Below are 23,252 nucleotides of genomic sequence, written 5' to 3'. Positions count from 1 at the left end.
CTGGAGGAACATTATAATCTGTCAAATGCAAACACTGCTTGCAGAGCCTTTGGAGGCAAGTTTTGCAATATCTCATATACATAAGGAAGGAGATGTCCCCAGGTTTTGTCTCTGCCTATATGACCACTGGGGATAGGAGCAAGGCACAGGAATGGCTAAAGAACATCTAAAGCAGCGTTTTTCAAAGTTTGGGTCGCGGCATTGAAGGCACTGGGTCTCTGGTCAGCATCGCCGACCGGGACCTTAAAAGTCCCGTTGGCAGTGCTGGCCAGCTAAGGCAGGCTAGTGCCTACCTGTTCCAACACCGCACTGCACTCCGGAAGTGGTCAGCAGTGGGTCCGGCTTCTAGGCATGGGGGCCACGGGGTCCTGCACGGTGCCCCCACCCCGAGCACTGGCTCCAAAATCCCATCGGCCACTTTGCTGCCAATGGGAGATGAGGGTAGGGGAGCAGTGCCTGCGGGCAAGAGCTGTGTGCCTAGAAGCCGGACCTGCTGCTGGCCGCTGGAGGCGGTCCGCGGTGCCAGGAGAGGTGGGAAGCCTGCCTCTGTACTCCAGCTGCACCACTAAGTGGGAGGTGCCGGAGATAAGTCTGCACCCTGAGCCCTGCAAAACCCGGAACCCCTTCTTCCACCCCCCAGCCCAGAGCCCTGACCCCTCCTGCATCTGAATCCCCAGCCCTGAGTGCCCCCCCAAACACCCGGAGCCCCTCATCCCCAGCTCCCTTGAGTTCCGGGCATGAACAGTTTTCTTAAATTGGATCCCCAGAAAAAAGGTTTGAAAACCACTGATCTAAAGTACCCTCAGATAGTGAGATCCTTTTAAAATTAAATGAGAGAATGTATCCATTTATCTAGTATCCTTTGGAAAGACAAATTGTTGTGGATCAGGACTCTAGGGTTTAAGCAGACCAAGAGAGCAGAAGGTAGATAATCCAGAAGTAATCAAATGATTTGCGAGGTGGAAATTAAAAGATAGGAATGAGTGGGTTGAAAAGAAGTTGGACTCAAAATTGCAGTGTAACTGAAAATCTCCTTTGATAATTGCTTCTGTAGATTCCTCTGACTGGATGAAAATCAAAGCCATTTGAGGTTCTGCAGAACTACCCAGTTGCTTTACCTTGTGCCTTTTTTTTACTTTCTCAGAACTTTAAGATGTCCATCTGTATTTCACATGCAGGAAAGTGTGGGTAATCATGTCAGCGATGAGTGAGCCATGCCAGGATGTGTGGCATTAGGTTATTGGTGGTTTTGTGGGGAGGTCGATTACAATATACCCACAGTGTGCACTATACCTTGTTAATGCTCATCTTGTGGGTCATAGCCATATGAACAACAAAATAACCTATGACAGGGAGGGAGTTCTGAAAGGTAGAATCAGTGAAGTGTGACACTTGTTAGATAGGGGCCAGTTGTGATAAAGTAAAAGAATCATAGTGGGATTTTTGTGAGTACTGAGCCAGACTTGAAGATTACAGGGAAGTGTGGTGAGTTCTTCAGAATGCTAAAACTGTAATGATTGACAGGCAATTTTTAGAATCTTACTGAGAAGCTGTCACTTCATCCAGAATACTTTCCTATATTCTTGCAAACTCGATCACTAGCTCTGCATGATGTTGCAGAAGCAAGGGGAACAGGTTTGCTAAAGTAAGCATGGTAATAGAACCTTAGTAGCCTTAGAAATCACATGACTAGGGCTGTTAATTCTTTACCATTACAAGACAACTATTTTTGCCAAACACTAAATATTTTTCAGATTAGGATCCACCTTGCTAAACTCTCACTATTGACTCGGAAATTGGTTCCTAGTTACAAATGAGATTTAAAAAAAATCAAGGATACCATTTTGGAAAAAACCTTATTTTGATAGGTATGACGCCAATTTGTATGTGAGCAGTGGTATTGTAATATAACTTAAACAATAATGAAGCTTTACTACAAGAGTTGCCCGTTCTCAACATTTTTGAGCATTTCATGATCTAGCTTATTTTTAGTAGCTGCTTCTGATCTCATGAACAACTTCTCTCAAATTCAGGAAATCTCTCTTATTTCCACTTGCACAATTCTGTATTGCTAAACAGGCAGCTGTTTGTAGCCTGATCTAATGACTCTGGGTAGCAGTTCTCACCTTTTACCACCAGAAGCTACCGCTCCCAGACTAATCTGCTCCTGCTCCGCAAGAGGCATAGAGCTTAGTTCGATGTAGTTAGGTCAACATAGTGTCAGGGTAGGTGCTGTGTTGCTTACATCAGACTGTTCCAGCTGACAGCCTGCACTCCAGCCACACCAGGGCTGACAGCCTGGAGCCATGATAGGGCTCGGGCTGTCAGCTCCAGGCGGCAGGGCTGCCAGTGCCCCACATTGATAGTTAAATCAGTGCAAGTGCTCCTGGTGAGGACACACCCTGCCAACAGAAGGAGTTAGCATGGACTTGCAAAACCGATGTAATTACTGTGGTTGCTGTACGTCAACGTAACTTAAATTGAGTTCATTTTGTAGCGTAGACTTGTCTGAGAAGCAGCAGGAACCATTTTCAAGTAGTGGTAGCAACATCTCCAACTTGTTTCTTGCCCCCATGACTCTGAACATTGCAGTGAGGGAGACTTGAAGGAAAATGTGAGCTTGATCATGCTTCCATTTAAGTCAGTGGCACATCCCTGCATTGATTTACATGGAACAGGATTGGGCTCTTTAGTGATTAAATTAGATTTTAGAGTAGTAGGGAGTGCCAACCAGCCTAGACTGTCTTTCAGAAATATAAATTTGCTGGAGTTACTGAAGGGACTGTAGCATCTGATTTTTAGTGAAAATTATAATTTTTTTGAGCATCAAGTTTAAACTTCTACGACACAAAAAAAGATCTTCATCCAATTATTTAATTCTTCCTTTGTGTCCTGTGCAACTACTGGCATCAAAATACTATCTCAGTGTTTTTAATTTCAGGACTGTATTACATTTGGCAAAATGAGAAATATATTAAATATGATAAATTGGAGCTTACTTCTTCCATAATTTCTTGATTTCTTCTTAGAAATCTAGTGCTGTATTCAGCAAGAACAAAGCCAGGTGGTTTCAAAGGATTTTTGTGATATTCCACCCTTTATTATATTATCATATCACTTTTCCTCCTATAAATTTTGTGTGCGTGGGTATTATTCACTGTGCTAAAAAGATTCATTCTGTTCTTTCCAAATGCTCACTTTTCTTGTGCCTAAATACTGTAGGAGGTTATCCTGGTAGAGACCTATCCCACATAGTTAACTCTGCACTTCCCTGTTCAGAATCCCCTTCACTTAAAAGATAGCATTTTTTATTTTTTTACCTTAGTTTAATTTGATTTGTGTGATTTTGAACAATTGATCATACAGTTGGATGTTCATTGCAAACTAAAGATGTGTACTACTGTTTTTATAAAAGGATAACTAAAGGGCATTTCATTAAAATTAAAGTTCTTAATACAGCTTTACGTTTCTGAATAATCATAACAAGCAATGTTTTAAACATTCTGCTTGACTTTTTTAAATATAACTGCTGTATTTACTTGGACTTGCCAAAATTGGCAGTATATTTCACTACATCTTTCCAGGTATTGGAATGCCATTTTGATATGTAGACTAAATGCAGTTCTGACATTAAAATGACAGAATCATACAGCATTTTTCTCCTGATAAATTTTGACCAAGCATAAATACTGACAACTTATAGAAGCAGTAAGCATACCCATAGACAAGAGGAAATATGATTTTTGGCAGTTAGTGCCAGATTGACTATTGGAAACTTTAGCTAGGTGTTATCTCTCTGGCATCTAAGCAAACCCAAAATTGCAAATCATCATCTCGGCCACTGACTCAGTGTGCTGTTGTAGCCAAAGCATTTAATGTCTCTGTTTTGATTTCCCAGTTTATAAAATAGAGATAATAGTATTCTCATGTAGCTGGTGTGAGTAATTAATAGTGTTACTGGATGAAAGTGCAGGAAACAAATCATGCTGGTGCATGGGCTGTTTATGTCAAATAAAAGTTCCTAACTTTTGTTTTGTAACCCCCATTTCTTTTCTGGGTTGTAATAAGTACTGACTTCTTGGCAATAATAATTATTTTATTAATTTATTTATATTTTTAAATTAACCTACCTAAAGTCTTAGGCATTTTGTGTAATGCACTGTACATATATTACAAATCAAAATAGAGCAATAGCAGTTATTAGATTCTACCCTTCAAATAATCACTGCAACTTCTGAGACCATCCTTCTCTCACTGGACTGTTAATATCTGCCTCTTGTTAGTTAATACTTACTGGTACACTGCTTCATGCATGCACCTGCTGCAAAGGTTGGGGAAACAGATGAGTCTTACAAGACTGGAAGAATCTGGATAGACTCTGCACACTCATTTCTATAGTACACTTCATTTGGCTGCCAGACTTTTTGTTAGTACATCTTTTCTTAGTTTTTTCTAGATACAGTGGCCTGCCTATCTAATCTCAACATTTGGAGGGGGACTCCCTCATCAGACATTAGTTTCATAAGTCTCTCCCTATTGAGTTTAGGGATTTTTGCACTGACTTTTAATTAAAACATTTTAAAAGTCACTCTCCTTCCATTCAGCTGTTCAGTCACCAGACCTACATGGGGTGGTATATTTTTTAGTGAAGTAATTAGTCTTACAACTCCAGTAGCATAAAAAGAATCCTATACTTTGCCCGGGAAAATGCCATGCAAGATGGAAGAGTTCAATAATAGCTTTCACAGAAGAAGTCGTTCTTTTTTCAGTGCACAGGGTTGTCAAATATGCTACCCAAAGAACGATTGCAGTACTTCCATATCATGCAAAATCTGGTGATTTGAGATCTCTTTACTGTTTCAAATGAAGAGATTGTCTGCCAGTGCCAAAAGGTTTACCTTTATCAGATGGGTCCCCATTTTGTTTAATGTTTCAGCCATAAGCACTTCAATGTGTAGTGATACTTAAATAATGAGTTCCATAAAAAAACCTATAAATAAAATAAATGAGTGCTTCATGTTAACCTGTAGACCTCTGTGGGATTATTCAAAGCTTAGTTTTAAGACTGTTCTGGTATTTTGAAATTGAATGAAATATTTGGGTATCAGTCTAACATGTTTAGCTGTTGAACTAAAGGACTTGTTACGTGATGAGTAATACTTACTGTCCTTTCCCAATATAGCCAGCAGCCAGCTTCGGGTGTAGCCTATTCCCATCCAACTACAGTTGCTAGCTACACTGTCCATCAGGCTCCAGTAGCTGCACACACGGTTACTGCTGCGTATGCCCCAGCAGCAGCTACAGTTGCTGTAGCCAGGCCTGCACCAGTAGCTGTTGCAGCTGCTGCCACAGCTGCTGCCTATGGAGGTTATCCTACGGCACACACGGCGACAGATTACGGTTATACCCAAAGACAACAGGAAGCCCCACCACCACCTCCTCCGGTCACTACACAAAACTACCAGGTAAGTGCCACTTTGAATCCATCTTGGGTTGGTAGTGATCAAAATTTATCTGATGGATGTTTGGTGATCTGTGTGAAATGAGTTTGATAATCTGTCTAGTTCTCACTGGGCAAATGTCCAAATCATTAAAAACTACCATCAAGTTTAGCAAGCTTGTTGGTATCTTCTACAAAGGCCAAAAATTGTGGAGGTGGCATGTCCTCTTCTCCAAGTCAGGGTTGAGGCATATAACCAAGGGACTATGAGGAAAGTTACACCAAGAATGGCAGTACCACATCTGCTTTGTAGATAGAGAGAGGATTTCCACGTTATAAAATTATCTATTGGGGTGCCTTCTAGTTTTAAAATACTTACTTTGCTTTGATGAAAAGTACTTTAGAAGATCTAGGTCATATTAATGATTGTTTAATTTTTCCCTCTAACCAGAAGTGGCTACTAAAAAAAAACAAACCTATAGAGTCCTGAAAAACAAGCAAGCTCTTTCCAATGGTCTGAAGCAGCAATTAGCTAACACATCCTAATAATTACAGGAGCAGTGCATATACTGATGTTGATGCACAGACAGAGAAAAAAGGAGTCTTAAACAAAGAGAGAGAGAAAATACAAGGTTGCCAAAATTGCTAGGGAATGAGATGTTACTTTTTAAGCTTCTTATCAAGTGCTGTAAATCCAAGTAGAAAATTCTCTGAACTGCAGAATAGTTGATGAGATATAAAACAGAACGCTTACAAAAGGTACAGTTAATTTATATGTAAATAGGAAAAATGCTAAATCAAATTTGTAATGCCTCGAAAGTGGTGTTGGGCTTTTCTTAAACTTGGATTTTGTGAAAATACACATTTTGAGCAGGCTTGTGAGTTTTCTTACGTTTATATCAGAGCAGAAATTCTATATAATTTTAATAGTGGAACAGTCTGACAGCAGTATCTTTCTGTTCCTTAATGGAAATAACTAAAGGAAAAAATGTGAAAATACTTGTAAATGCAAGAGTTGAATTGCTGTTATTTATTAGGTCTGTTAATGTTCATCAAAACTGTTCAGCAATTGCTGTTCTTAGTCTTTTTCTTAATCTCAAATTAACTTTAAAGATTTTAAAATATAAAAGGCTTATTTAACTCTAGAATCATATACATCTTTAAATGAAGTGTTTGACTTAATTCAGTAGACTCTCTCTCCCTTTGGCTGCCTTTGATTATCCCAGGCCCCAGACATATTTAAGCAGAAACTCAGGTCCTTTCTTTCTGTTTTGCATGCATTTTAAGGACTCCTACTCGTATGTTAGATCCACTGCCCCAGCTGTGGCTTATGACAGCAAGCAGTACTATCAACAACCAACAGCAGCAGCGGCTGCAGTGGCGGCTGCTGCCCAGCCTCAGCCTTCTGTAGCCGAATCATACTACCAGACAGGTGGGTGGTGTGCATGAAATTCCTTTTTGGTCAGTGCAAAACAGTGTGCTGCTTTGTTTTTTAAAAATGTTTCTTTGGATACCTCAGACAAATTGCTTTTTAGTCTTAGCTTTATAAGGTAACCCGTATAAATATAAATGTGTGGACAAAAATCATGCTGTTACCCAACACTTAAGAAGAAGACATTGCCGCAACTAGCTTTCTTGTCTAAAAATAAACACCTTTTTCTATGTAAATTGAATTTAACAATACTTAAGTATGTTTTAGAATATGTTGTGCCTGCCAAGTTCAAATACACTTTGGCTGGCCAGTGCAGACAGGAAGAGACCTGGACAAGAAAAGGATTTTTGAACACAGTTTTGTTATATTAAATAGTATAAGTCAGTATTAACCCATTTTGGCTATCACAAAGTTTAAATCCTGTTTAAACAAGTTTTAAAGCTTTATATTGTTGGTGTGAATGGGAAATTAAAGGCAAGCTTTAGCTGTAGGGTTGGAGAAGGTTTGCTTAAAGAAAGCAGTAGGGTGAGCAAGTTGCTTAAGAACATGGCACAAGTCTGTGGGGAGAGAGACCAGTTACTGTGTGTGTGGCTTTTAAAAAATGCCATTTGTACAGTATATTGCTGCAGTTTAAAAATAATGGTATTAGGAGGGGATTTATACTCTAGTAACAAAGAGGTGGCACAGTTTGAGACCTAAATTCAGCATTCATACTTAATGCCTCTCACTCTCCAGCAAGGGAGACACTCTTCTCTGCTCAAGAGAGGAATACACATGCGAACTTTTAAGTGTCATTAACTCTAGGGCCCAACCAATTTCACAGTGGTGAAAAATATATCACGGACAGTGAAAGAAGACCTTCCCTGTAAAACTTGATCTCCCTGAAATCTGCTAGTTCAGCAGGCCTGGGGAGGGACAGGACTTGTCCTTCCCCAGTACAGTGGTTATGCGGGGGGATCAGACCTTCGTCGCAGGCAGTGCAGAAGTGAGGGTGGAATACTCTTATTTCTGCGCTGCAGCAGCCCCAGAGCCAGGCTCCGGGTTTCTGCCCTGCGGCTCCTGCTGGCATTCAGGGGGCTACTGCCCCCTTCGGCTCCTGCCGAGGTTTGGGGTGCCCAGGCTCCAGGTTTTTGCTCTCCTCCTTCCTCCCCCTCCCCCAGCTCCTACAGGGGCTGGGAGTGCCTGGGCTCCAGCCAGGGCTTTGGTCTGCCACCCCTTGCGGCTCCTGCCCGGGCTCAGGGCTGCCCAGGATCCAGGCTTTCTCCACCACCCCTTTTCTCTGAAGGCAGCACAGACGCTAGTATGGCAATCCTGTGACCACCTTATAACAGCTCTGGGATCCCCCTGCCCCACAGTCCCCTTTTGGGTCAGGATCTCCATGGTTACAACACAGAAATTTCAGATGTAAACATCTGAAATTGTGAAGCTGACCAATTTAAAAACCCTCTAGCTCTGAAATTGACCAAAATGGAGTGTGAATTTGGTAGAGCATTAACTATATCTCTCTAGTTTACTGGAACTCTGAAAGGAGTCAGTTCAGTCTTCATGTCCAGAAAATAGTTGTAACCTGAGATCTACATACAAAAGAAAAACTTTCAGATATAACTGAATGTTTGTTGCCATGCCATGCCAAGGCTTTCAAGATTCTGCGAGGCTCCCATGACCTGGGCAGGCCTATATGCAGTCAGTGGGAAGTAGTACAACTGGGAAATTCCAGATCGCTGCTGTATGGGTTATAGAAACCTAAATGCAGCAATAAGAAGCCAAAAAGAGAATTGGGGACAAGTAGAAATTAGTCTTCTGTGAGACTTGTTGGACCATCTGTAGATTACTTTGCTAAATTGTTAGTACCATATTAGAGAAGGGTTTCTGAGAAGGTTGAGAAGGATCAAAAGAAGCAAGGGGGATTTTTTTCCATGCCATTCTGGAAAAATTGGTATTCTCTGGTTTCAGAATTCTAAAGTTAATAGTAAAGATAGATGCAGATATGCAGTCTAAGCAAGAAACAAATTCTGGGACTTGACACTAAATACTCCTACAGCTATGGGAACAGCAGGCTAGAAATGAGTGAATCATAAAAATTTAGGTCCGGGAGGGACCACAAGAAGCCGTCTAGTCTATCCCCCTGTGCTGAGGCAGGTTTAAGTATATCTAGACTATCCCTGACAGATGTTTGTCTAACCTGTTTTTAAAACCTCCAATGACTGGGATTCCACAGCCTCCCTAGGGAACCTGTTCCAGTGAGTTAGAAAGTTTTTTCCTAATTAGTTTGAAGGTAACCTTTTTGCCCTGAAGTGAGTGAAACCGATGGCATTTTCTACCAAGTACATCAGTAGAGGATCAACTAGAACAGCTGTGTTACTAGAGGACAAGAGAGAGATTTTACAGGAAATAATATTCTAGGATATTTATGTGTAGCTAGTTTGGACTTGAAGGGTTTTTTGTGGCCTGAGCCTGTAGTAGTGTTCTTTGTGTGAAAACACCATGTTCCTGGCATAGTATCCTTTTTTTAAAGAAAGTATTAACATGTTTACAAATCCTTGCCATACAAATATCAGAAACAAAACAATAATATAGTCTTTTGTTTAAAGAGACATGCATGAATATAGTCATCAGCTCTCTCTCTGTTCATCAGGGAGTTAGCCATATTAAAGAGCGAGCATTGTTAACACCTATGACGTTATTTCTAGTGATTTTATAAAATTGAGTGAAATCTCTGATTTTTTTTTTATATATATATAATTAATGGACCAGGCATGTCTATCAAATGTTAATAGTTGGGGAAAAGGACACCTGCAGCACTTAAAACAAAAGGAAGTATTTCTTCTCACAGCGCGCAGTCAGCCTGTGGAACTCCTTGCCAGAGGATGTTGTGAAGGCCAAGACCATAACAGGGTTCAAAAAAAGAACTAGATAAATTCATGGAGGAGAGGTCCATCAATGACTGTTAGCTGGGATGGGCAGGAATGGTATCCCTAGCTTCTGTTTGACAGAAGCTGGGAATGGGAGACAGGGACTGGATCACTTGATGATTACTTGTTCTGTCCAATCACTCTGGGACACCTGGCACTGGCCACTGTCAAAAGACAGGGTACTGGACTGGATGGACCTTTGGTCTGACCCACTAGGGCCATTCTTATGCGTACTGAATAAAAGGTAACCCAGTATCTAAGTATCTGTTTGTCCTCTGTCTATTTTGCTGGGTATATAATTGGTATCTTAATTTTTCCATATCAGCATCCTTCTATGTTTTTTCAAACCATTCTTCTATGGTAGAGCTTCTTCTCTTCCTCCTCCTCCTCTGCCCCCTCCACCCCCCGGCCCCCGTGAGAGGTTATAAATTGCTGAGCAGCTACTAGCAAATGAGAGATTAGGCATAATATACTTGTGTTGCTTGGTTTTTCATTTTCAGCATATGCAAAAAGTATTTTGAATACTACAAATAATACCAGCATCTGTGTAATATGCTTTGAATTTTTGTCAGTTAATGAGCTTCAAACTAAAAGTGATCATCATAGCTCATGCTACTCTTCATAGTACTGAAAAACCCTTAAGAAAAATACCTGGCTGTATTTAGAGAAGAAAAGTGAAATGAGTTATGCAGATGCACTTTGGTTTGTATTCATTTTATTACATGGTCATCCTCTCTGGCATATGTGTTTATAACACAAAAATCCTCATTTGTTATATGCTTAGTTACTTGTATATAATTGAATGTAATTATTTTAATCTCAAATTTTTAAATCTTCGTACAACTTTACTCTTCTATCTTAATTAGCTCCAAAAGCAGGATATAGCCAAGGAGCAACTCAGTATACTCAAGCCCAGCAAACTCGACAAGTGACAGCCATAAAACCAGCCACCCCTAGTCCAGCTACAACTACTTTCTCCATATATCCAGTATCCTCCACTGTGCAGCCAGTAGCAGCTGCAGCAACTGTCGTTCCATCCTATACTCAGAGTGCTACATACAGTACAACAGCAGTTACTTACTCTGGTAAGAATTTTGCATGTTATATTACTATGAGGTTTGTGAGTCATGTTATGGAAAAATATTTTATAGGCTCAAAAATTTGGTAATTAAGTTTGTTTTCAGTTATGTCATAAAGCACCAAGAAATATTCAACTAGTTAGATCATTATATTGGCAGAATATTTGGACATATTTTTGGACGAGAACAATAGTTGTATGTGATCCTGTTTGATTATACACAATCAAAGAGATTGCAGCACTGCTTGGATAGTTTTTGGTGGTGGTCAAGTATGGGAAGGGAGCAGAGACCGTGGATTGGAAAAAAAAACAGATAATTGTCCAAAGAAAATAAAATTTTAGGAGGCAACGTATCACCATCAGACAATTGTAAAGAGTAGACTGGGCAATCCAGAGTATAATTTAGATTTTCGGTAACTTTAATCTCATGTGGGAGGAGGGGATGGTATAAGAGCTTTGCTCCAAACGTAAGAGATTCAAGGCTTGATTAAAAGTGGAAGGAATCCTGTTTTGCTTTATAACCAGATGATGATCAACTGGAAAATTGCAGCTGCTTGGATCCTTTGATATACTGTTTTAAATGGGACATTTAAAATGTTCCGTTAAACAGAAAAAGTCTAATCAGTGGATTAGAGTAGTTGAACCACTGCATGTGGAGAGTTTATGGGAAGACTGGCTCAAATGTATGAAAACACAGTTTTCTTGATTTATTCAACTGTGGTACTAGAAATTAAGGAGTGAATAGATAAGGCAAGTTACAGAGAACCAAGCAGGCCAACAGTTTGTTTGCACCAAAGTGCCTCTGAGGGTGCTGGACGGTTAAATGCCAAAGAGAAGAGGCTCCTAAGCACTGTTGTAGTTTTGGTTTTTGTTTCACACCCATGTGTGTCCTTTTCTTTGCATTTTGAATCTTGCACCATAAATTGTTGCTTATTAATAATCCTGAGTTTGAAGAAATATACGTTTCTAGTGGCTTTTATCTCATCTTTGCTGTGCCACACCCAGCCCTCCTAGATGTACCAGGAGTATTGACACATTCTTGAACGACAACTTTGATACTGCTGCCAGCATTGTGGACCCCAGTTTATTTAAAATTATATAGCTACAGAGATCCATCTGAGAGAATACATACCCCCTGACATAGGTGGGAAATGGTATTTAAATTGTATATCATAAAAAGTCAAGTAAAATTCTGATTAAGTGATAAGATCACTTGACCCACCCATTGCATCTCAGGATCTTGTCAAAATGTTTAGATCACAAAATGTACCTTTCTGGAAAAGAATTAAATGTCATCCAGCATACCTGGAACTAGCTTGTGTGTAACTGTGATATACAATGTATTATAATGTAACATTATCATATTTTGATCTTTGAGGTACCTCTTATTCTGGCTATGAAGCCGCAGTGTATTCAGCAGCATCGTCCTATTACCAGCAGCAGCAGCAGCAACAGAAACAGGCAGCAGCAGCAGCGGCTGCTGCTGCTGCAACAGCTGCCTGGACAGGGACCACCTTTACTAAAAAAGCACCATTCCAAAATAAGCAACTGAAGCCAAAACAACCTCCCAAACCACCACAGATCCACTATTGTGATGTTTGTAAAATCAGCTGTGCTGGACCACAGGTACATGTATTACATGGCATTCCACTATACCTCTTAGTCATCAATTCATATAGCGAAAAACAGGCATTATTTAAGAACAGTTTTGTGGATTGAGGAAATTACTTAAATAACTTTGCTCTAGAAGCAGTTTGAAAATATGTACCACTATGAAAAGGAAATACTGATGTTTTTGCTCTATGTGAACAGCTGACTTCTACTTCCTACCTTAAAAGTTCACATTTTCCATTTGAAGCACTGTTCTACTCAGTAGCAAACTTCCTGGGGAAAACTCCCTTCTCAGACCATTGAGAATTTAAGCTTTTATGAAATTTCTCCTTGGAAAAATATTCTACTTTGTAGTATTCTGTTTCTCCTTCTAGCACCCCAGTCTAATTTTGAAATGGCTGAATGTAGTACTGTCTCGTCAGGGCGTTCAGATTAAGACAGCAAAGAACATGAGTTTTTTTACCCACTTGATTAGAATATTTGTTGTTCTGCATGTCATGTTTAAAAAAACTGTCATTGTTTTCTACTACTTCTCCCACTTGGACTGCCCCTTCCCATGCAAGGACACTTTCAATCTTAAACGTTTTACGTTGTGCCTGGATGTATTTAAGTAGTCTCTCCTTCTGAATTATTGAGTTCTTTGGGGTGCTCTAAATCACTCAGGACTTGGGTACAGCCTACTGGATAAGATCACTTGATTGTTAATATCTGTCACTTGGCATTGACAATGCTTGATAATTTGGGAAGTAGGAAGGTGAAAAAAGTCGTTACTGCTTTTTGCCAACTATGGAGTTATGTATATCATGAAAAGAAAATTATTTCCTGGTCCCTGCCAGCAGTTGGCTTATGCCTCAAAGCACGTGAACAATAAAATGGCAGTGCTTTGTATAGGAAATACGTTTCCTAGCAAAATTAAGTAGTTATTATTATTTCTAGCTTATAACCTATTGTATATTTTATAGCATCATATGGTTGACATAATTAATGTAGTAAAAATAATTTATTGAGGATGTATGTTTTTTCACTACATTTTTAAATAGACTTATAAAGAACATTTGGAAGGCCAGAAACACAAAAAGAAAGAAGCGGCATTAAAAGCATCTCAGAACACTAGTAATAGCAGTACTTCTGCTCGTGGAACTCAGAATCAGTTGCGCTGTGAGCTCTGTGATGTCTCTTGTACAGGAGCAGATGCATATGCTGCCCATATTCGTGGAGCGAAACATCAGAAGGTAGGAATGGAGGTTGTTCGTAACTCTGAACAAACCATTGTGATGGTTCTTTCAAAAGTTTACAACTGAACATTGATTTAACACAGCTTTGAAACTTTACAATGCAGAAGAAAAATGCAGCTTTTAACCATCTTAATTTAAATGAAACAAGCACAGAAACAGTCAATTTTTTAAAAAACTTTTCCTCTATTTTTTTAGCTTACGTTTTCTAGTTTACATTTAACACAGTATTTTACTGCATTTGCGTTTTTTTTTTTTTTGGCTTTGCTGTTCACTGATTGCATACTTCCCGTTCCAAATGACGTTTGTGGTTGACTAGTTTATTCATAACTCTCTGCTGTTTGTAACTCTGAAGTTCTACTGTAGCTGTCAAACTTTAAAGATTAATCCACTGTTTTTATCCCATTTTCTACCCTCACTTCCCATATTGTACCTTTTATTGTTGAGCACTAATTTATTCTTTTTCTGGAGTCTGTCAATATTTCTTTTAAACCCTATCTGTCAGAGAACTGAAATGTAATTGTATTTTAAAGGTATCCTGCAAAGGACTGTGTATGATATATAAAGGAAACCTGAATACTTGTTTTCCTGCTTGTTTTTTACTGTATATAGTATCAGGATTGTCATTTGCTGAAAGATCTGTTGTTGCTCATGTCAGTCTCTGTGTTGTGGAATCTCGCACTTTAAGTGATGGGGCAGAGTTATTGAATCTTTAATAAAGACTTCTGTTCTCCAAAGTGTTCATCAGTCATAGTAGTTAAAGTAGTTTAGTAAGCTCCCCACCAAGGGGCATGTAAGGCGGGAGAGAGCACATGAAATCTTAAACAATTTGACTAAAAATCCCTCCACCATCTCGGTTTCTTGGCTTTTTTTTTGGACTCTTGACTCTGTCATGTTTTCACTAGTTGTCCAGTCATTGTGGAGTTTTTCTAAGATAAAGCCAATATTTCTAATGTAAAAAGCAAGCAGAGAAAAGTTTACAGAGGACTGAAACTTTTATTTAGAAATCATTAAAGAAACAAAAAATTGGCACAAGTTGATTCTCCCCCCCCCCCCACATACAGATCAAGTTTCTAAGGAGATTAGCTTTATTTTTTTAAAATGTAAACCAAGTGGTTCATGTTTTTTAACGAGGAGCCTATTAATTTTATTTATTTATTTATTTATTTATTTATTTATATTTGGTTCTAGGTGGTTAAGTTGCACACAAAACTTGGGAAGCCCATTCCTTCAACTGAACCAAACGTTGTTACCCAGTCTACTTCCTCAACAGCTGCATCTGCTTCCAAACAGACTGCCTCTGCCTCAAATATTGCAACTAGCAGCAGCACTGTGAACTCCTCCGTTACATCTTCTGCAGTGAAAATTCTTACTCCCACAGCAAGCACACCAATTAACTCAGCATCCAACAGCAAAGTGTCCGTAGTCGCTGCTAATATACCTGTAAAGAAAATATCTACACCGAAAATAAACTTTGTTGGCAAGTACAGAAGTCAGTCTTCATTTTGAAATCTAACCTATTATAAGGATTTAAAATTTATATGTATCTAGTCTCTACAGTCTCAATGCTGCAAACACTTCTGCATATGCATAACTTTATGCACGTGAGTTATCCATGTTAACTTTGTCCACATAGAGTAATCCCCTTGAAGTCAAGTGTATAAGTGTTGGCAGCATTGAGAGCTTTGTGTTTTATTTGATATAAATGTGCAGTTCTGGTATGCTTTCCGTTTTTTTGATCATGTTAGCAAAAAATGTATCTTACAAAAGTAGTTCTACAGTGGGTTACTTCTGAAAGCAAGAAGATTGCTCATCTGAATACCTTTTAATATGGAGATATACCTATCTCATAGAACTGGAAGGGACCTTGAAAGGTCATTGAGTCCAGTCTCCTGCCTTCACAGCAGGACCAAGTACCATCCCTTTTTGCCCCAGATCCCTAAATGGCCCCCTCAAGGATTGAGTTCACAACCCTGAGTTTGGCAGGCCAATGCTCAAATCACTGAGCTATCCCTCCCCTTCCCTTTCTTTGGTTGCAAGTATCAGAGAGGTAGCCATTGTAGTCTGTATCCACAAAAACAAGGGTTTCTCCTCATTGTTTCTTTGGTTGCTCCCTTTCAGTCTTGCCTCCTGCTTGCAGAACACTGAGCTGGATTTAATATAAGTCTAAATCGCATAAGCCTACTCGGGGTATGGCTACACTTAGAGCTGCACAGCGCTGCGACGGGAATGCTCCCACTGCAGCGCTTTGAAGTGCGAGTGTGGTTGTGGCGCCAACTCTGGGAGAGAGCTCTCCCAGCACTGCACGTACTCCACCTCCCTGAGGGGATTAGCTCCCAGCGCTGAGGCACTGTTCACACTGGCGCTTTACAACGCTATAACTTGCTGCCCTCAGGAGTGTGTTTTTTCACACCCCTGAGCAAGAAAGTTGCAGCACTGTAAAGCGCCAGTGTAGCCAAGCCCTCAGTCTTTACTGCAAAAATGGAGAACTTTGGTCAACAGTTTTAAACGTTTGGGTACCATTAAATTATTTAAGAAAAATAAACAACCCACCCTAAATGTTGATTATAGCTGAACTTTTACAATGTTATCTGTTTAATTGTATGTGTTTGATGTTTAAATTTGTTTAAAATAATTGAAAAAATTGAGGTACTCTGGCCAAAATCTTGCCATTTGCAAATGAAATCTCTTTAATCTGTACATAATCTGTAAGCATATAATCATTCTACCAAAATTAACAATTCATTTTAAGCTTCTTTGATTTTAGGTGGTAATAAGCTACAGACAACAGGAAGTAAACAGGAAGATATGAAAGCAGTAGAAAATGTTAAGAGTACTCCTTTGGTTGCTGTTGTACAGACCCAGGAAGTAAAACCAGATACAGCATCAGAACCAGTGACTCCAACAACTCTTGCTGCTTTGCAGAGTGATGTTCAGCCGGTGGGCCATGACTATGTGGAGGAGGTATTAATCTGAAAACTTTCTTAGTATATTTGTTTGATTAAATAAAATGTGTTAATCAGAATTAAAAAGCAAGATCCTGATCCTGAAAAGACTTAACTGTGCTTAAATTCACACTTTGTGAGCAGAACCTTTAAAGTCAGTGGAACTGTTTACCATGCATTCTGGTAAGCATGTGTATATAAGTTTTGTAGGATCCAGGATTTAAGTTGAATATACTAAAAAAGGTTTTCCACTATTTTTTAAAGTATTTGTTTGAATCTAAGGAGTAAATAAACCAACTATATTTTTAAGACGATAAGCTCTTCTGGGCATGAATTATGTGTTCCTCTTCGTACAGTACCTAACGCAATAGGGATCTGATCATGATTGACCATTCTTATCTTGACAATACCTTTTTTTAAAGTGCATACTAAAATATATGTATGTAAGTATGTTAACATGTTTTGAATAGATACAATTAAGATTCTCGTAAAATTAGGTTAATTTGTAGAAAAAGTAAATTATGGGGTTTTTAATATCCAAAAAACTAATACAACATTATTTTATTTCCGAGGTACGGAATGATGAAGGGAAGGTGATCCGCTTTCACTGCAAACTTTGTGAGTGCAGCTTTAATGATCCTAATGCCAAGGAGATGCATCTAAAAGGAAGGCGGCACAGGCTTCAGTATAAAGTTAGTTGATATACTGCTGACAGTATTTAAAGTTTACAAGACCTTAATTGTAGTAACTTGTTACTTAGATTGAAGATTAGTCGTTACCATGCCCAAATGGCATATAAAAAGGTAGAAAAATATTATATTCATCTTTCTTGTTGTGTATTTTAAGATGATATATGGTGGCTTAAGGAAGTGATATGTATGGGGTTGTTTTTTTAATGAAAATGTTAAGCAACACTGTATTTGAGTGATTGGAAACACTAAAATGTAGTAATTAAAGCTACGGTAGGTACTTGCATGTTTTTTTTACTATGAATTAGCAATAGTACAGGATTAGCATTGGGCTACATTTTACAGAACACGTTTGTTTAAATTTACTTACTTGGGGTGATAGAAAGTTTCACTCTTCCTATTTGTGGAAGTATTTTCTTAATTTTCTATTAATTCTGGGCATTGCTCAATTATTCCAGTCTTGAAAACATGATTTATTAAAATTGCATGTTTTAACCAAAACTCTGTGTTCTAAAGTACTAATGTTTGACATGATAGAAGTATACTATAAAGAGTAAATTTTCTAAAGCCAGGGTGAAATGAAAAGTAAAACCAACATTTCATTCTGTCTCTGAAACATTAGAAAAAAGTAAATCCAGATTTGCAAGTAGAAGTAAAGCCCAGTATCCGAGCAAGAAAAATTCAAGAAGAGAAGATGAGAAAGCAGATGCAGAAAGAAGAATATTGGAGAAGACGAGAAGAAGAGGAACGTTGGAGGATGGAAATGAGGTAATGTGTCTAATATTATAAGGATCAGATGAGTTGAACAAAAGCTGCAGTGAAGAGGGTTCCATCCTAGGTTCCCTATAAGCTGCATGGCTGCATAGCAGACTATTTAGGGCTGCGCAGGTCCCCTGGCCCAGCCCAGCCCCTCAGGAGCTGTCAGGGAGCAGAGCCCCAGCCTGCCCCAGGCCCTTGCCCCAACCCTCTTCCCCGCCCCCATCCAAAGCCCTGATTCCCCCCACAACCCAACCCTCTGAGTCCCCTTCTGCACTCTGAACCCCTCGACCCCACCACATGAATTTTGTTATGTGCACTTGCTAGAGCTGCTGTGGCTGGGGACAGGTGCCCCTCCCCTGACCCTGCTGGAGCTGCCGCAGCTGGGGACAGGCATCCCTCACCCAGCCCAACTCTGCTGGAGCTGTCACAGTGAGGAGAGGCGCTGCTCCCTCCCAGCCCAGGTGCTGCTTGGAGGAGAGAGGACTCCACCCTAGGGCAGCCTGCACCTCAAACCTCTCATCCCTGGCTCCACCCCAGAGCCCCTGCCCCAGCCCTGAGTCCCTTCCCACACTCTGAAACTCTTTGCCCCACCAAGTCACATGAATTTTGTTATATGCACCAAGATAGAGGTAATGTGTCACACATCACTTCCATATTGGTGCACATTGCAGAATTCATTCTGCACATGGGTGAGAAAAATTAGAGGGAGCACTGGTTCCATCCTATTTAATTACCTCCTGATGAATGCTCACGTTGAAGATTCTAAACCCTTTTGTCTTCAATCGGGACATTGTACAACTCTGAGCATTTTTTTTTTAATTTGATCCATCTGAGGAATATGGGTCTGTTTAAAATTGTTTGTATTTAAGAGTAGGCGTTGCTTCGAGTGCGACTCTCCCTTTTTACTTAACCTTTGGAGCTCCCAAGGTCATGACTACTAAAGATGAGCTAATGAATAGTATCAAATTATTTTTTAGAAGAATTGAAAACTGCTCTTTGCTATGTAAAGAACATACTTTGATTCATACAATTCAGACGCTATGAGGAGGACATGTACTGGAGGAGGATGGAGGAAGAGCAGCATCACTGGGATGACCGTCGCCGACTACCTGATGGAGGATATCCTCATGGTCCTCCAGGACCTCTAGGCTTGCTAGGCGTCAGACCAGGAATGCCTCCTCAGCCCCAGGGACCAGCTGTAAGTTGCTTAAATTGGAAAATTTAAAAGTTTAAAGTCTCTTAAGTCAGGCATAGTTCTTGAGTATATTTGATCTTAGCCATCTGTATTACTACATTAATACTGTTTCAAGGTTATTCTCTAAAGTGCTTGGAAATGTGAAAAAAAAAAACACAGTGGGACTTTGTACAGGTTTAAGGATCTGTCTTAGAGTCCTGCTGGATTAAGTGTCAATATAAGGTACATGTTGAAAAGTCTCACGTGCAAGTCTGCCTGCATAAATTTACCATGAGTTAATATTCATATGCAATATTATTTTCAAGAAACATAAATAAATACTTCACAAAAAATAATTTCGTTGATAAATAAATATCTATTTCCCAATTAACAGTAAGACAACAAAAATTACATTATTTAGGAGAAAGAATAAAAGTTAAGTTAGATTTTGATAATCAATGCATTTCCTTATATGCAGAGTTGACAGAATTGGATTTTTATAATTTTGAAGGATAATATCAATGTTTAAAAATAAACATTTTTTAATTATCAATTTAAATTTTAGTTGTTGCAGGAAATTATGGGGCTAGAGTCAAACAATAATAAATTAATAAGAGTAGGCATTGAAATTCAAAAAGTTAAAGCTTTTTAGCGGTTAAACCACAAATTGTCACATGTCCAGATATATAAAGTCAATATCCTTAAAACTCTACGAAGTTCTCAAGCAGACTTTTTCTTTCTTTGCCTAACTGCAGATTTAGAATGGATGGAGCTATTTTTTTCATCATTGGGGGTGTGTTTGGGGGGCGGGGGGGGGGGAGTGTTTTCAGCATTTATCTACATTTACCAATAAAAATCTGATTCTTCCAACCTTTCTTATATTTGGTTATACAGACGCTTCCCAGATTATGCAAACCCGCATTTATGGAAAAAGTTCCGTAAGCGGGGTGTGTATGTGTGTGTGGACGTAATTGTCGGATATACGTTCCCGACTTATGCAAAATTCAACTTCCGGAAGGTGTTCCAGAATGGAACACTTGCGTAAGTCGGGGAGCATCTGCATGCATGTTTACTTGTAGTCTTAAAGTTACTGTGTCCTTAACTTTTAGTTTTTGTTACTTTTCAGTTGTCAGGTTTTATATATGATTATGATGCTGTCACTTAGCACTCTCAGTGGTTTTTGTTTTTAATTAAATTTTCTTACTAGAACTTGTATTTTAAAAATTCAGGTAAAGTTACCATAACATTTTTCTCAATGTAGCCTCTGCGTCGTCCAGACTCATCTGATGACCGTTATGTAATGACCAAACATGCAGCCATTTATCCAACTGAGGAGGAACTTCAGGCAGTCCAAAAAATAGTTTCCATCACTGAGCGTGCTCTGAAACTTGTGTCTGACAACATGACTGACAATGAAAAAACAAAGGGCAAAGAGGGAGATGATAAGAAAGATGGCAGTAAAGACAGGTATGTCTGTCTTCAAGTTTTAAAAAATTTTGTGCTGAGGTGGAGAGAGTCATCCCATGTTTCTCCCCCTACATCATCGTTAGTACTACCTCAGATTCTGTTCTCTCTAGGTTCTGACGGCATGCATCACAATGGCATCTGAGTGTGTGGAGTACTGTGTTTTACTTTATCCTTTTTTATCTTCAAAGTTGTTTATGAATGATTAATATGATTTGAAGCACCTCTTGTAACTATAACTTCACTTACCCACAGAGCTTTGAAAGGAGTTTTACGGGTTGGAGTTTTGGCTAAAGGCTTACTTCTCCGTGGAGACCGAAATGTCAACCTTGTTTTGCTGTGTGCTGAGAAGCCTTCAAAGGCATTACTCAGTCGTATTGCAGAAAGTCTTCCCAAACAACTTGCAGTAAGTTGGATTTGGATTTTTGAGAAGATGCCATAAAGAACGTTTTCTGGAGTCAAATAATTTGTAGGGCTGACTATTCCCCAGTTTTACAGCAATGAACATTAAAAAGTTGTGTAGCATTTTCCCAGTATTTGTCTGAATTGTGCCCATGAAAAGTCTTTCTAACCCATTGTATGGGTAAGCAAGAAGCGGGATCCATTTCACAAGAGCTTAGAAATGTTTGTTCTGCTCCTCACAAGTAGTGCTAGTTCATAGATGTAGTAATCTCTCCGTCCCTTTATATGTGGAGACAAAGGTTGGTGTAAGAATCCCCTTTTGCCCAAACCATCAGTGTCAAAGACGGAAGTAATATACATACATGGTAACAGTTGTAGGTTGGTTTACTTGAATGGGGATTATAAAGTTATCAGTTACTATGCACTCCTCACTTGTTACAGATTTTTATATTGAAGTTACAGAACAAGATCTGTATGTGAAAATGATATACAGTTCCAGAATGATCTCATATACTCGTTCATTAGCCCGTTCATTAATAAGCGACCCCCCAAGATGGTTAGGTAAATAGCAAAAATTGTATGACCCTTTCATAAGCTGATCCTATATTTCAGCGGTTGGCAAACCTTGGCTCCTGGCCTGTTAGGGTGAGCCGCTAGCAGGCCTGGACATTTTGTTTACCTGGAGCGTTCACAGGCACGGAGCCCCTCAGCTCCCAATGGCCACGGTTTGCCATTCCCAACCAATGGGAGCTGCAGGAAGGGCTCCATGCCTACAGATGCTCCAGGTGGACGTAAGAACGGCCATACCGGGTCAGACCAAAGGTCCATCTAGCCCAGTATCTGTCTACCGACAGTAGCCAATGCCAGGTGCCCCAGAGAGAGTGAACCTAACAGGCAATGATCAAATGATCTCTCTCCTGCCATCCGTCTCCATCCTCTGACAGACAGAGGCTAAGGACACCATTCCTTACCCATCCTGGCTAATAGCGATGTATGGACTTAACCACTATGAATTTATCCAATTCTCTTTTAAACGCTGTTATAGGCCTAGCCTTCACAACCTCCTCAGGAGAGGAGTTCCACAAGTTGACTGTGCGTAGTGTGAAGAAGAACTTCCTTTTATTTGTTTTAAACCTGCTACCTATTTTCATTTGATGACCCCTAGTTCCTGTATTATGGGAATAAGTAAATAACTTTTCCTTACCCACTTTCTCCACATCACTCATGATTTTATATACCTCCTATCATATCCCCCCTTAGTCTCCCTTTTCCAAGCTGAAGAGTCCTAGCCTCATTAATCTTTTTAAACAAAACGACAGGGTATTAGATATTCAACTCAATGATTCCATAGAGTTTAAAATCATCAAATTTTGATGTAGACCCGATTATAAGCCTACCGCTGCTCTTTGATGTGTCTTTTTTAACCAAAAATATTCAGTTTATGAATGAATATATACGGTAAATTACTAAAGCTTAACATATCTTGTGCATCTTTTTCCAATACCTTTTAAAAAAAAAAAAAAAAAGACACCTACCTCATTACTCACTCTTAAGATTGCACACACATACATAGCACTGAATGTGAAGTAAAAGGTCTACCATAAATCCCCAAATAATGAAAAATTCATACTTAAGATCATAACTCTATCTCTCACCTACTCCAAAAGCCTACATATGTTATGGAATCATAGGTTTGCAATGTTGTCCTCTGTTCTGATGTCACTTGGCAGAGGATAATATTACAAGATAATGTCCTGTCACAATGGATGAATTGCGAAAACTAGCTTTCACTGAATTTTTTGTGTGCTTTTGTTGCTTTAAGCAAAATATGCAAACCTTGAGCCTGGTCCTCGAGACCAGCCATTTGCCTGTGCAGCTTGTGAAGGAGGGGAGACAGCGTTAACAGGTTTTCCTTGGGTCATTAGGAGCCAATAATTCTGATAAGGAATGACTTAGAATAGCCTCATCGCCACTCTTTAAGTTACTGTGTGGGCTGTATTGTTTCTCCAAACCCAGGGAATCCTCCATTGATTAGTTAAACCAGGTTTAAGGCTGTTTTTTTAACTTAAAAACTGCTGAGAATCTGACCTCTTAATTTAATATATTTTGTGCAT

At 39.4% G+C, this 23,252-nt stretch overlaps 1 protein-coding gene and 1 non-coding gene across 4 annotated transcripts in view; both read left to right on the top strand.

Moving 5' to 3' along the window:
* The window catches only part of ZFR (zinc finger RNA binding protein), a 52,387-nt gene that overhangs the window by 14,542 nt on the left and 14,593 nt on the right, over window positions 1–23,252 (top strand). For 2 of the 3 annotated variants that reach the window (XM_050944663.1, XM_050944665.1), the window contains exons 3-14: window positions 5,183–5,465; window positions 6,728–6,872; window positions 10,651–10,869; window positions 12,241–12,488; window positions 13,514–13,705; window positions 14,897–15,197; window positions 16,473–16,669; window positions 17,223–17,342; window positions 17,962–18,107; window positions 19,134–19,296; window positions 20,534–20,739; window positions 20,992–21,142. In XM_050944663.1, coding sequence (XP_050800620.1) covers window positions 5,183–5,465; window positions 6,728–6,872; window positions 10,651–10,869; window positions 12,241–12,488; window positions 13,514–13,705; window positions 14,897–15,197; window positions 16,473–16,669; window positions 17,223–17,342; window positions 17,962–18,107; window positions 19,134–19,296; window positions 20,534–20,739; window positions 20,992–21,142 — 2,371 coding nt within the window. The remainder of the gene's footprint in view (window positions 1–5,182; window positions 5,466–6,727; window positions 6,873–10,650; window positions 10,870–12,240; window positions 12,489–13,513; window positions 13,706–14,896; window positions 15,198–16,472; window positions 16,670–17,222; window positions 17,343–17,961; window positions 18,108–19,133; window positions 19,297–20,533; window positions 20,740–20,991; window positions 21,143–23,252) is intronic. The other variant, XM_050944664.1, reaches the window with a different exon arrangement.
* On the top strand, window positions 1,584–1,720 carry LOC127048563 (small nucleolar RNA SNORA66). Its single transcript, XR_007773738.1, has one exon. It is a non-coding gene; the product is annotated as a small nucleolar RNA SNORA66 (small nucleolar RNA).

This window comes from Gopherus flavomarginatus, chromosome 3 (genome assembly GCF_025201925.1).
Source record: "Gopherus flavomarginatus isolate rGopFla2 chromosome 3, rGopFla2.mat.asm, whole genome shotgun sequence".
Lineage (NCBI taxonomy): Eukaryota > Metazoa > Chordata > Testudines > Testudinidae > Gopherus > Gopherus flavomarginatus.
The sequence above is the reverse complement of the archived record's forward strand: the minus strand, read 5'-3'. Positions and strand labels throughout refer to the sequence as shown.